This window comes from Synchiropus splendidus, chromosome 5 (assembly GCF_027744825.2).
Source record: "Synchiropus splendidus isolate RoL2022-P1 chromosome 5, RoL_Sspl_1.0, whole genome shotgun sequence".
NCBI classification, from domain to species: domain Eukaryota; kingdom Metazoa; phylum Chordata; class Actinopteri; order Syngnathiformes; family Callionymidae; genus Synchiropus; species Synchiropus splendidus.
The window spans coordinates 11,563,467-11,577,064 of NC_071338.1; the positions used below are offsets into that span (position 1 = coordinate 11,563,467).

Genomic DNA, 13,598 nt, shown 5'->3' on the forward strand with positions numbered 1-13,598 from the left:
TTAAATAATTAGATTTTGACATGCACTGCTTTCATTCTCTGTCAGGTCTTAAGAGACAAGCGGGTAACGGATCAGGAGAAATGAACTAATACTGATTCGAAGGAGATGCTGTTTCAGCTATGTAATAATGTGATATTATTATAAAGAATCGACTGAATTCCATTATCACGGTCCACTGCGCAGAAAGGAGTTCACGCCTCAAGAGCCATAGTCATGCTTGGTGGGCCACACGGACGACTCTACTGTATTTATTCTGCTGGAATTAAATGTATACATTGTGTGGTGGCTTGCAGCTCATATATGTCAGATGCTCACATATTTATTAACTGACGTACGGGCGCTGTCTATTCACATTTGCCATGTCCTTAAGAGATTTTTTTTTCTCTGTTTTTAGTGTCCTGTCCCACCTGAGAGAAAAGGAGGTAACCATAGTCATCACATGGCAACATGTCATCCACCAGCACCGTGGTCCAGGTGCCATCTTTACATAAGCGGACCTGGTAGGCTCCCTCTGTGCAGATGGTTCTGGTGATCATCACTCTTTCCACTAACTCTGGACGCTCAGCCAGCACCGCTAATGCACTCAAGAACCTAGGAAACAGGAAAATGGGTCAATAAAAAAAAAAAAGAGTAGAAATGGTCAAACCTAAATGAGGATTTAGAAACCATCAAACTCATCGCAAATAACAGCGACAGACCTGATAAACATTACAACAGAGGTAAAATATGAGCACAAATCTTCAGCAATAAACTATAAATGTTATGTAATGCTTTAGCTCTTCATTTAATCAATGACGTTTTAGTGAGTTGTAACTCAAATGACGGTGCAGCTATTAGCTGGAAGTAGCTGCTGTCTTGAGTGAAATAAAATAATGAAGTGGATGCCAACCGAAACTAAAACAAAGATATTCAAAATGTGATTTCCTCATGAGAAAAGGCTTTTTTAAAATGAGAGAAACTCAATTTTAAATCACAAACATGAATGGGAACATCTCAGTAGTCTTAGATTTGAGGCAATACTCGTCACAATATATATATGTATATATATATTGTCTAAGTCTAACCTTGTTTATGTTCCTGATTTCATGTGTCATTGCGTGACACATGAAACAAGTGCCAAAAGAAATGTGCTAAACAAGAATATTCACATGAGAGTAAGGGAGAAAGAAAGAGGGCTGACACTGGAGAGAAAGATTTAGGTTACATCCTGTCATGAGCGGGAGAATTTGGCACAAGGGAGGTTACTCCTGATAAGAAATGTGTGCTTGCCACGGAGAAAAACGTGAACTGGGAGTGTGTGAATGTCGGCACTGTCTTGTTTGTGTGCAAAGACACTGTGGATGCCAACACAAAGACACACACCCCGAGGACACAGAACAAGGGCAAAGAGATAAAGGATGAGTCCGGAACTACACCCCCAAGAATAATCTTCCTGTCAGGTGCAGCGGTACATGTGTCCCCTTTTTGCACTTTCATTCACTGTTCATCTTCTGTTCTGTTTGCATCCTCCTATTCTTCACTTTCTTTTTCTCCTTTAACACTAGTCCTCTGCTTCTAGCTTTCGCCTTTATTTTCCTTAAGCAGAAACAAGCTGAATCATGGTAAGTACTTAGTCTCTTCTACAAAGGATTCACCGTAAGACGTCCCAATTCCCTGTTTAGGCTTAGCAAATGGTCAATGAGATTCTTGCCACTGTCATTACGTCATGTGTTTGTCAGTTGGTGGATGTATAGGTGATCTGTTCTGACAGCTCACCAGCAGTTTCCCAGCAGTCCTTGCAGGATGTCAGAGGGTCGTGGCGTGCGGAAGACAGACCACTTGACGCCTCGGTCTTTGAAATTGCTGCAGTTGATCTCGTGCGGCCGAAGCCATTTTTTAATGCGTTGTTGGACACTGTCGCCCTCTGGAAAGCCAACTGAGCGAGGTCCGGGTGGAAAACTGTCGTCCACGAAGTTCACAGAGTTCTGAACAAAGATAGGAGAAATTAGAGTGAAGCAGAGATGGATCACAATGTTTTCATTTCATTCAAATGTTGTCATTAAAAATAGGTCACACTGAAACACATACAGCATTTTTGCGCTATCAACAAACAGGACATATGATAGTCCTCTGTCACAACAAATTCACAAAAACATTTTATACAGCGACTGGTGGTTAATGGTAAAGGATGGGGAGCTGCGAGCTCTGTGGCATGTTAATGGCATTTCTCATTTTGTAGCGCAAGTCCATTTTCTAGTTGTTCTTTTGTGTATAAGAAGACAATATACATTTATATGCACCCCTACATGCCAACAAAAGGAGTTCTTTTGACAAGTCCCTTCGTTTAGGTGTCCTTACTTTACCTTAAAATGTCAATTCAAATTAGTACTATTTGTTACAACAACAAATGTGCATGGAACACTTATCTGTATCTGCATTCAACTCTTGCCTCAGTGGTATATAAATGAAAAATTATATTCGGCCAAGAAAACAATCAGACGTTAAAGATACATACTGTAAAAGATATATCATTACATGGTCCACTGTGCATATTAATACTGACAAGTCAAACTTTCAGACATCTTATTTCAGACATCAGCAGTTGCATTTTAATTTCCATTTATGATGGTTAAAAACAAAACATTTTACCAAAACAAACATCCCAATAGTCACACAATTAACATGTTAATTGCACATCCAAGTGCATTTAAGGTCTAGGAGGAATTTTGTACAACCTCTGATCAGGAAGGAAGTCTATGACAGTAAAAAGTCATTGTTTTGGAAGTCACAAATAACCCTCAAGACTTTTCCCTCAAGTCCAGAGTCAAGCCTCAACTCTTTTGTCACTTCCATGACCCACCATTAACGTTTGAAGTTGTTACACTCAAAACTTCTACAGTTATATACAGTACTCAGGTCATGTACGTGTGGAAGGTCTGTAACCATCAAAACAAGAACATTTTTCAAACACAATTGAATACAGTCAAACAGAATTATGAGAACACGAAATACAAAACGAACAGGGTTGTGTATTTCCTGACTGTGCCTGATGCAGCTATACATTTTCCCAAAGTCTGTCAGCCACTTGTGCACAATAGAGACATGACTGAAAGGCAGTCAGTAGTTTTTTTAGCAACACCTTTAGTACAATTTCTGCTGACTGTTGTTTGACATCTAACTAACTTTCCCAGCAATTGTTGGATGCCAGGCCAGTAGTTGTTGCTGAAATACACTCACAAAGGCCGCGTTGTGCACAAGTATAGGACGTCTGCTGCATAGTGGAACAACAGAGTGCGGAAAAAGAGGTTAGTGTGGACTGATGTCGATGTTGAGCTATTATTATGAGTCACACTGAACTGCAAAGGTAGGGACATGACAGAGCGTACAGGGATGTCAAAAGTTTTTGTTTGTTTTGTTTGCTTTAACCGTGTCTGTACCACACTGTGATTGATAGCTGCTCATTGTATAATAAAAAAGTAGCTCAAGATTTTGACTTACAATCAGACAGATGTTGCCAAATCATCACTACTCCCTGTACTCCGCTCTTATTGTTGTGAAGTGACGACTTTCTGTAGAGCACGCTGAGATAGACAGGAATGATTCCGTGTCAACGTGGCCAGGGTTTGGGGAAAAGTCAGGAATAACTGATGTTTAAGTCCAAGTCCATAAGCATTTTGTCAAGTTGAGTCTAAATTCAGCAAATAGATGACTTGGGGTCTTTATCAAGTCCACATCTTCAGCATTACGTAATAATCCCACAGCCAATGAAATTCATAAACAAACTAAGAAACAAAAAAAGTAAGGTAACTGACAATCTTATTCATTTTAGTATGTGGCATGGTCAGGAAAATATAACTGCGCTGCAGCATTTGGAACCTGCACACTGTATCTGAGAGGGTCATTCATTTTCAGTAACTGGAGTACACACAGGTAGCATTATGCACTAAATCCGGAAATACATCCCTGCCCAACCACAGGCCAACCCTTAACACAGGGAAATGTTGCATTAAGTATGACTTAAAACGAACTAACAAGATGTTACTGTGGACATCGATTTCAGTTATCCATGAAGACCCTTTTTATTAGATTCTATTAGACAGCCTTTATTAGCCCCACTGTGGGAAAAATTATCAGGATGAAAAAACAAAAGTTGCAAATCACTCGAATAATGTAATGTACATTACACAAGCCATGAACGTCAGAATAATTCTGTACTTTTGTCACACCAGAAGACCCATCTAGTTTCCCAGGAAAGGCAGATAAGTGTTATCGCAGAATAAATTCTAATTTCCTCCAGTGCAAATGTTGGAAGTTCAGTTTGTTTTTAGAAACCATGCCTTCCCAACCCCCCAAGTGCACTCTATGAACCAGCCAATCTGGGGGAAAGCACAGAAACTGCACATCTGACAAGCGCAACAGGAGTCTAAATGTGTTGCCATGTGAAAGCCCAGAGACAGTACACTGACAAATCAATTCCAAAAATTGAATGCACCACATTGTGACATAGTTGCTCTACATTGGCAAGGTTCACTAATGGATTTAGGAAACGTGTTCTCAGGTGCTAGCATCATTACTGTGCTGATAACCTGAGCACAGTGGAACGCTATCAGCTCATCTTAAACGCTTCTGTACAAACCTGAGAGGACAAACCGCCACACATGCAGGAATATCTAGTTTCCAACTTGCGGTGTCAGATTTGGACCCAGGCTGTTGTGCTGCCAGACAGGATGTGAGCGCCCCGCTGGTGGCTCACAGTGAAGCCAATTGATTAGTCGCCATCTCCCACAATCCAATTTTGCTACTTCGATTCAGCATGAGCTACCAGACACAATCACTTCAACTGTTCCTCCACGCCATCGCCATCCACTGTAGAGTGTTTATGGATTGTTTATCTGGCGTCTACGTGAGCCTCGTCCTAGCTTTTACGACACTGACTTGTGAAAGTGTGAATTTACTGTACCAAAAGGAACAAAACACTCAAAATTAATGAGCCAGTGCCACATTTTAGTGCACTGCAGTGAAATAAAATGAAACATTATATGATAAGTGACCAAGGGACAAGACCCAGGTTCAGGGAGTCAGAATAATGAAGTCCAAATTGCTCCTTAAGGAGATGAACTTTAGCAGTAATAACTCGTCTCCAAGGATGAGTATGACTGTAAAATATACGTAAAGCAAACGCTTTCCTCAGCTTCTCTATAGCAGTGCTTAAAGAGGCTTTCTTGCCATTTTTTTGTCATCAGTGATCAGATCTCATATACTCATAGAGCAACTCAGCTTCGAAATAAAAAATAGTAATATGTGCATTTACCAAGTTATATCTATATTCAGTTTACAAAATGGCTGCATCATTTGAAAATTTAAAGGTTCCCGATATTACATGAGGAAAGAATGGAAGAATAAGATTTTTATACTACTTAGATTATAACTATCCAGTGAGATACTGATACAATGAATGTGTGGTGAAAAATATGCAAAATAGGAGCACAACAATCAAATAATCTTAAAAGAAAGGAAATAAAAACAAAGTGAGTGAGGAAAAATATAACATTATGAGTAATCTAATCAAACAATATATTAAAATTGAACAGTCAAAATCATTATTGAGCACTAATGATTTCTACTGTTGCATGGTCAGACTGTACTGTACATACAGTTTCTTCTGATTTTGATATTCCGATGAAAGCCAATGACAGCTCCAATCAAGGACTCAAAACGTTTTGACGCTTCAACCCCTGACACCTACATTTCTTTCAGCCACAGACAGGTTCTTGCTGTCTTGACTGATATCATAATGGAAACAATAGAGGTGATGGGTATGAAAGGGTTAAACAGACCTTTGCAATATTTTCTATGATAATATCATCAAAATATTACACCGTAAGCCAATACAGTAGGTTTACAGAACTCAATATCACCACTTTTTCACATCAATAATTTTGACAAGAGTGAAAAAAGATTTTAGTGGAACTCATCATGACCCATATTTTGGGTCACAAGTGCATGAAGAATGATGGTGTCTGTCACTGAGCACTGTGGTGGGTGAGACAGGATCTTTTATAGTGATGAGAGCTTTGCAAATGTCCTTCTGTCCCTCACTACCTCTGGTCGGTCAAATGACCAAACAAGGACAGAATCAGCCTTTTGATCAATTCATTGTCCACTGTTGTGAAGCAGCTACTCCAGTGGGCCTACAGAGAAAACGTCTGATGCTATCACACGCTCATAAAATGTCCTCTGGAGCGTCCCCTGGGCTTAGAAGGACCTGAATCTCAAATAAATTTGTAATCTGGTCTTTCTCATGAAGAACCTTATTTATAGCCAGAGAACATCTCAGCAATGGTTTAAATAGCTAGTCAAACAAAACCGTAGCAATTATCATTTTGAACCAGAAAACGCCTTGAATGATGAATACATTTCAAATGAACACATTTAAAAAGCAGAGCACACATTTATTGTACAATGATGAGTGAACTTTGTTCCAGCTTTAACACACCTTCAAAGGGACTACTCCTAAAGTGAGCCTAAATAGCATTCAGTCTTGTGTTAAAAATACATTAGTACATTTTGGATATGTCAAGACACAATATTTAGTGACTGCTTCTCAGAAGGGAATCACACTGCTGTGTTGTGACACTCACTTGAACATCTACCGACCCATAGGTTGACTTCTCAACTCTTGCTGCAAGTCAAAACTCCAGTTCAGCATCAAACAAAGAATCTCTGGTGTTTTTTTTTTGCTTCTCACACAAGAGTGGCAGAACTTTTTTTATACTACTATATGTTGACAACCTATTTATCCACTAAAGAAGCTGTGATAAGAGACCACCGTGCTGCCGTTCTCACTGCAGCTGTCATTAAATTCAAAACAAAAGTATCAAACAGCAGCACTACTGCCACACACTGAATCCTTGTCACGGCAGGGAGTCCCATGCATGAGAAAAAAAACAAACACAAAATATCATTCAAAATGTCAACAGAACGGAAGCAAGACGAGTAGCACCAATTGTGCACAATGAATATTAATGATATTTCACTGTGGTGACTTTTTTTCACTTCAAAAGAGGTCCTGATGCACAAATAGAAAACTAGAAAAGCACTGAGGCAGCGCATCCCTCTGCCAAGGAGCTTGTTTCACATGACTTCATAAAAACAGTATGCAGTCAATAAAACAACTTTCATGATTCAACATTGCTGGTACCAACACCAAGGTTCTAACACAATAACTCCAAAACATGATGTTGAACGAACAAAAACAACACATTTTGTCAGCACAGACACACAATTTATTTTAGAGTGTTAATTCTATGCAGTGTTTCATACCCTCAGGCTTTTGGATAGTTCCTAAAAAGAAAACTTTCAAGAGTGCTCTACGTATCTGATTGAAGAGTGGCAAGTGTTTTTGAATGGTGTCTTTTTTTAAACATTTTGAATGTGATTTTGTTTTTTGGGGGGTGTTTTTTTAATGAGTGGGGTTGTGAGTCGGGTTATAAGGAACCCAGAATTCTTGTTTTTGATCATCCTTGAAACAAGCAATTAAAACATTGTCTGGTCTAGATACAAATAAATTGAAATTAATTTGTAACAGAAATATCTACTGACACATACAAATGTCTTCTTATGACATCTGTTTATATTATATGCTTGGATATAATATAGTATATATAGTTTGTTCTCCTAGATCCCATTAAATTCCATTTAGTTCCTATAATTCCAATTATTCTCAGGATAGTGTCCAAAATGGAATATTCGCAAAAATCCCATCGAAATTTAACAGATTCTTTTCAGATATTTACCGGATATTTTCCACCCATTTGCAACACTAGTCAGGAGCCACACATTTGACTGAGGAAAAACTTCCAAACCTTCCCAAATACACATGGAACCACAGAACCCCACAAAAAATCTAGTCACTTCTAAGTTCCTGAATCTTGAAAAAACATTCATCCAAACAGCGAAAAGGTAACCTCTGTCACTCCCAGGCAGGGAAAATTAGTAGCATCAGATATAGACAGACACAAATAACACTAAGTATGTAACTCTAAACAGCGTCACCCAAGAAGCTAGTACATTACGGCCAAACCTTAGAACCATGCACTGTGATGTAAAATGGTCCATGTCCTATCAGAACGGTTCATTGGAAGATAGGGCAATGGACCAACAATGGCTAATTGGCACACCTGGGGATCATAAAGTGAACAGTGTGGGAAAGGCCAAAATGTAGCCAACTGTGATGCACTGGGGGCAACACCAATAGGGTTAGGCTGCTAATGGACCCATCCATTTCCATAGTTGGACAAGCTGCAAAGAATCCTACACACTGTGGAAACTAAACTTAAGATTATGTCCGAGACTATGTAAATATTTTCATTTTATTATACCATTATAACATATTCCTTCAGATGTCAAGCTCGTGTACCATAAATATGTAATGGATGGATTGATATGTAAAGGATGAAGAAAACATTTCAGAAGAAATAAAATACATAAAATATACAGTACATTTTCGGTCACCTTTTTCTTTGGTTCAAAGGGAATTGCTATGATGCCAGATAAAAATCCACAATAATTGTGTACTGAAAGTGCCCTCTCCCTATCTAAACTCCTACCATCCTAAATGAACTACTGCAGTCACTGTTGACGATGATTACACTCACCATAGGGAAGACCATCATATCTGTGTCACCCTGCAGCCCCGTTTTAAAAATAGATCACCATCCCCGTGTTGACCTTTGCATTTGGACGCATGCACGCAAATAAACTTGCACGTTCTCACTCCCACACAAGAGCATTTAGGGCACAAGGGGAGGGTTGGATGATGGTGGGATAGACGAGATAGAGTCATGAAAAATAAGATAGTATGAAGTAGAAAAGGCCAAGAGAAAAATTCATGACAATAAATGTAAAAATGGAACTGGAAAAACATTACAGTACATTTGGCCTCTCACATCCTTTCATTAATTCCTGTTTTGTTTCCTCCAGAACTAACCTTGTTACCAAGCTCCAAGCAGCGAGCCTGTGGCTTTCAAAGAACACACATTAATAATGCAATTAAGAGCTTTAATCCAGGGATTGTAAACATGCAACGCAGTGTAGCAGTGCATGTGAAGCCAGCATTTCAGTCAAAAGATTCCGAGCTAAACCTTACGTGGCACCTTACAACACAGATTTAATGATTTCTGATTTAAAAAAAGAGTCAAAAAAGATCTCACTGAGTAGCAAATAATTTTAAGGGCTGGAATACACTGAATTGCAGAGCAATGACATGGTTCCACTGTCTTCAGTGCATTTGGGGAGTATTCACAACCGTCAGTGTCAGGTTACTGATACAAAACGTTCTTTCAGGAGAGATCAGGGATAATAAAATGCCTAATGTTTAACCAGAATTAACCAAAAAACAAGTTTTCTGAATTATATTTATCAAGAGTGGGAAAACACAGTTGTTTAATAGGCTCACTTTCAAATTCAGTGGCCACAGCCCCTGATGCCAGAGCAAGTGTAGAAGGCTTTTAATGGCCTTAAATCAGAGATTGTGGAATCAGGGAGCACAGCCGATGCCATTAAAAAAATAGGCAGAGGAAGGGAAGAGTGCACTGGAAGCCACTGTGCACCCCGTGGTGCTGAACAGATTGAAGACTTCACAGAAAACGAAACTAAAAAATATCAAACTGAAAACATTATGGATGCTGATAGTCTAGAGTTTCCCGCGACTGATGTTGACTGTGCTTGAAGTTTGCTGAGACTTAAGAAGTTATTTCTTCATAAACGAATGTAAACGCAAGACAATGAAAAATTCAAACTTCTTCAGAATGATTAGTATTCTAGCAGTGGAGAACTTCTCTCTACACAAAGCTTCAAGTTCACAGAAGCCAAAGACAGAAAGAGTAGTTCAAGACCAAAGTGGCCAGAAAAGTTGAAACGTTAGAAAAAAGAAATGCTTTATACCTCTCTGCAGAAGCTGACAATGTTCTCCCAAAGCTCCTTGGCTACACCCTCGTCATCTCGTCGACGGGCCTCCACGTGCATGCTTTCTCTTCTCTTCAGAGGCTTCACCACCTTGCGAAGGGTGAGGTACCGCTGGGGTGTGTGGCATGCGGCACAGTTCTTGGCCTTTATTTCATTGATCAATGTACATGCTGGACAATTCCAGTGTCCAACATGCTCCTGAAGGCTAGTCGAGATTGACGTGGAAGAGGAGGAACTAGGTGCAGTTACTGCACAGGATGAGGAGGGAAATGCTCTTCCTTGTTTCCTTGTTTTATGTCCTGAGGATGACAACGTAGAGGAAGGAGTACAGGAGCACGAAGACCCGGGCCCAGATGGAAGGCCACAATGCGCACAACAGCGGGACAGGGGCGTCTGCTGCTCTTGAAAACCATGCAGCTTAGAGGAGCCACAGGCCGAGCACTTTGGGGCGCCTGTTGGGTTGCGCAATGTGCACTTGGAGCAGGCCCACGTGCTGAAGTCTGGGCTTGAGGGGCTGGCTGGAGTGAAGCGTACCGTCTCACAGCCCACAAGATCAATAAGGTCAGCACCACTTCGCGAGGATCGACAGCTCTCACACTTAGATGAGTTTCCTGTGAGAGCCGATGAGCAACCGGGACATTTCCATGTAGGCTCAGTGGAGGAACTAGCAGGAACGTGATGGTTGTGACGGTGATGTTGAGAGTCCTCCTCCTCTAATATAGGGAGGCGCTTACTAGGGTATGAGGGTTCCTGGGGTTGGGCATGTTTGGGCTTGGCTGGTCGCTGTGGGCCAGCTTGAGGAGGCACAACACAGATGGTTGATGGGGAAGTAGGACTTGGGGTGTTTGTACCCACATTAGGTGGGCGTCCGGGTGGTGGCACCTCTCTTCTACTACGGGGAACAGGGTTGTTTTGGAGGGAGGAAAAGGGAGAAAAGGCAGACGAGGTCTGAGAAGACACATGGGGTGGCTCCTGGGGGTCAGTGGGTGGGGCGGGAGGAGATTCATCTGTTAGATCTATGACTAGTGGGGCAGTTCCAGCTGTGCTAACAGGAAAAGCTAGCTCTGGCGTACGGACCTCAGGGACCACTAGGGCCTCTGGGGGGATTTTAGGTAGAGAAAGTTTCCTTGGCCCACCACAGGCAGAGCAGGACAGAGCCACCGGTGTGTTGAGAAGTGTGCAGCGTGGGCAAGCCCAGCCAGAATGCTGTCCTTCTAAGCTGGCCACTTCCCCATTGCTCTCAGAACGCCGCAAAACTTCCTCCTTAGCAGGATGCTGTCCTTGCGGTTCTAGTTGTACTGCTGATTTGACAGTTGGTGTCGATAGTTCTGCAGGAGCAGGTGGGAGACCGTTGGCTGTGGCAGCGATGGTGGTGGTGGGCTGTGTGTGAGTGGCGGGAGATGGTCCGAAACCACAAACAGAGCAGGCTCCAGATCCCTGGGGGTTGTTGAGGGTACAGCGAGGACAAGCCCACCGGTGCTCCTCGGTGCTGCTCAGCCGAAGGATCTGGTTGAGGTCAGGTTTCTGTCGAGGTGCTTCACAGATTGAACAACGTGGGGCCGCTCCCGCATTTAAAAAGGTGCAGCGTCCACATGACCACTCAGTGCCTCGCACTGCTGCTGCCATGGAGCCCGGAGAATGGGAGTGGCTGGGAAAGAGAAAACAGTGAGTCAGAATTAACAGAGTTGATTCATTTGTCATACTACAGAGAGGGTCAGTTGACATGGTGCGTTTCCTTAAAGACTTATTAATGACACACACCTCAGGTTATTACAGCAATTTAACAGTTATGGTGTCATACAGTAACTTCATTCACTGATAGCACCATTATTGCTGTGATGGGGGAACCATTCGTATTTCTGTCAGAGTAAAAGGAAGCAATATTTACAAACAAGAACATTTGTTTAATTCAGAATGATGGGTCACCTGAACATTTTAAGTAATACATATTACAATACATATTACAGTATTTTAGTATTAGCTTATTATTCAACCTTTGTAGCAAATTCTGTGAAGAAAGATAAGAAGAACTCCCCCATGGCCTGTAACATAAACTGTTAAATTCAGATAAGTAGAGACATATTAGAATTCTAATCCAAACAGGAATATGTATTAAGGAATAAATATTGAATCAAAATAGGTCAATCACAGATTAACAGCACACATCACAGTAGAGGAAATGGCCAAACAATTCTCTCCTCACATCGACAGTATACTAGATATGAGAAATGCATAAACATAGTGGACACTGAATGAGCAAAGGAAGACCAAATTGGAATAGAAAAATAGTGCGTGAGAGAGAAAGACTAGTGAGTGGAGGGGGGAATCAAATCTCTCTCCTGGGGATACTGAAGGCAGTAAATCTATAGAAAATGGCCACATGATTAGAGCCAAGAAGACAGCAAGAGGAGAGTGGAGGAGGAGAGGAAACGGATTTCCTCCCAATAACAAAGTGTAGTGGATGGACAAATTCAAATCTAAAACCATTAAATTTAGTCATGCATGGATGCAACATGGGTAGTAGATTGGTGAGACCAGAAGCCATGTCAGTTCCATGCTGGATTGAGTTTCTTAACCAACTTGACATGCGTGGTGGCTCTTACGACTAGCATATTTGAATGCCACACTGGCCAATGTTTTCAGTAGTTCAAGAACAGCCTCTGTCAATACATATTTATCACAACCTACTGAAAGTGGTGGGAGCAGAGAAGACAGTGGAGAGCAATAAGGAACTCAGGACACCATCTGTGGAGTGGAATTTCTTTGGCAAATTGTTTGGCATGCACATAATTATCAACAGCAGATGCTTATATTTTAGCAGCTTGACATTATCGGCATGGTGAGACACCCTTCGAACATAAGTGGAGACTGGAAGAAGAAGTGGTGAAATCCATGTGTGTTAAGGCAAACTGTTAATGTCACTGCCACTCAAGCTGTTCATGTGTGAAGACAGAAAAGGTAGCATGGGGATGGTAGGGTGCGGAGAGTGCTCACTGTCCTCTGCTTTGGCCAGATATTTACTTTTGATGAGAGGACTGTTCGGCATGGGGCATTTAAATGGCATATGAACAGAGCAAAAAATAATAAACAACACCAATAAATGTAACACTATTTTAGATCAAATTTAAATTAAACTGTCAAAGGCCTTCAAAAGACCTGTCAACATAAGAGGAAACTCTGGTTTAGGGTGGCGGCATGAAAAAAAAAATTCTGTCACTTATAAAATTAGGTCACCAAAAATAAGTTCTGATAAGTCTTCTGCACTGTTGCACTGAGTCCAAGCCATCTTATTGTCCTCATTTGAAGACCATTAAACCTTTTGAAAGCACACAAATCTCAGAAACCCATGGGGACCTCTTAGAGACGCACTCACAAAAGCAAGGTTGGAGGAGCAGCAGCGCAGCAGGGGAAGGACACATCTTGCTGCTGGCTCTCCGTGTGCTCTTGTCAGTATGCAGGCATGCAGCTCTATCTATATGTAGACTCTGCAGTTACTTGTTATATCTTGAACTTTTTAGTGACTTTGTGTGCAAGCTCAGTCCTGGGACGACAGATTGAAAAGGTGGAAGATTCTTTGGTTTAGTTCGATGGCCGTGAGAAGCACTGCCTAGAATTCCTAAATATGAAATATCCTCCAGTGATAAGAAAAGTAC

At 41.2% G+C, this 13,598-nt stretch overlaps 1 protein-coding gene across 3 annotated transcripts in view; it reads right to left on the bottom strand.

The window, feature by feature from the left end:
- Positions 1 to 13,598, bottom strand: part of capn15 (calpain 15) — a 44,761-nt gene that overhangs the window by 12,194 nt on the left and 18,969 nt on the right. For all 3 annotated transcript variants that reach the window (XM_053865235.1, XM_053865236.1, XM_053865234.1), the window contains 3 exons: positions 9,925 to 11,593; positions 1,756 to 1,964; positions 408 to 591 (listed from right to left, as the gene is read on the bottom strand). In XM_053865235.1, coding sequence (XP_053721210.1) covers positions 408 to 591; positions 1,756 to 1,964; positions 9,925 to 11,571 — 2,040 coding nt within the window. In that variant the 5' untranslated portion in view covers positions 11,572 to 11,593. The remainder of the gene's footprint in view (positions 1 to 407; positions 592 to 1,755; positions 1,965 to 9,924; positions 11,594 to 13,598) is intronic.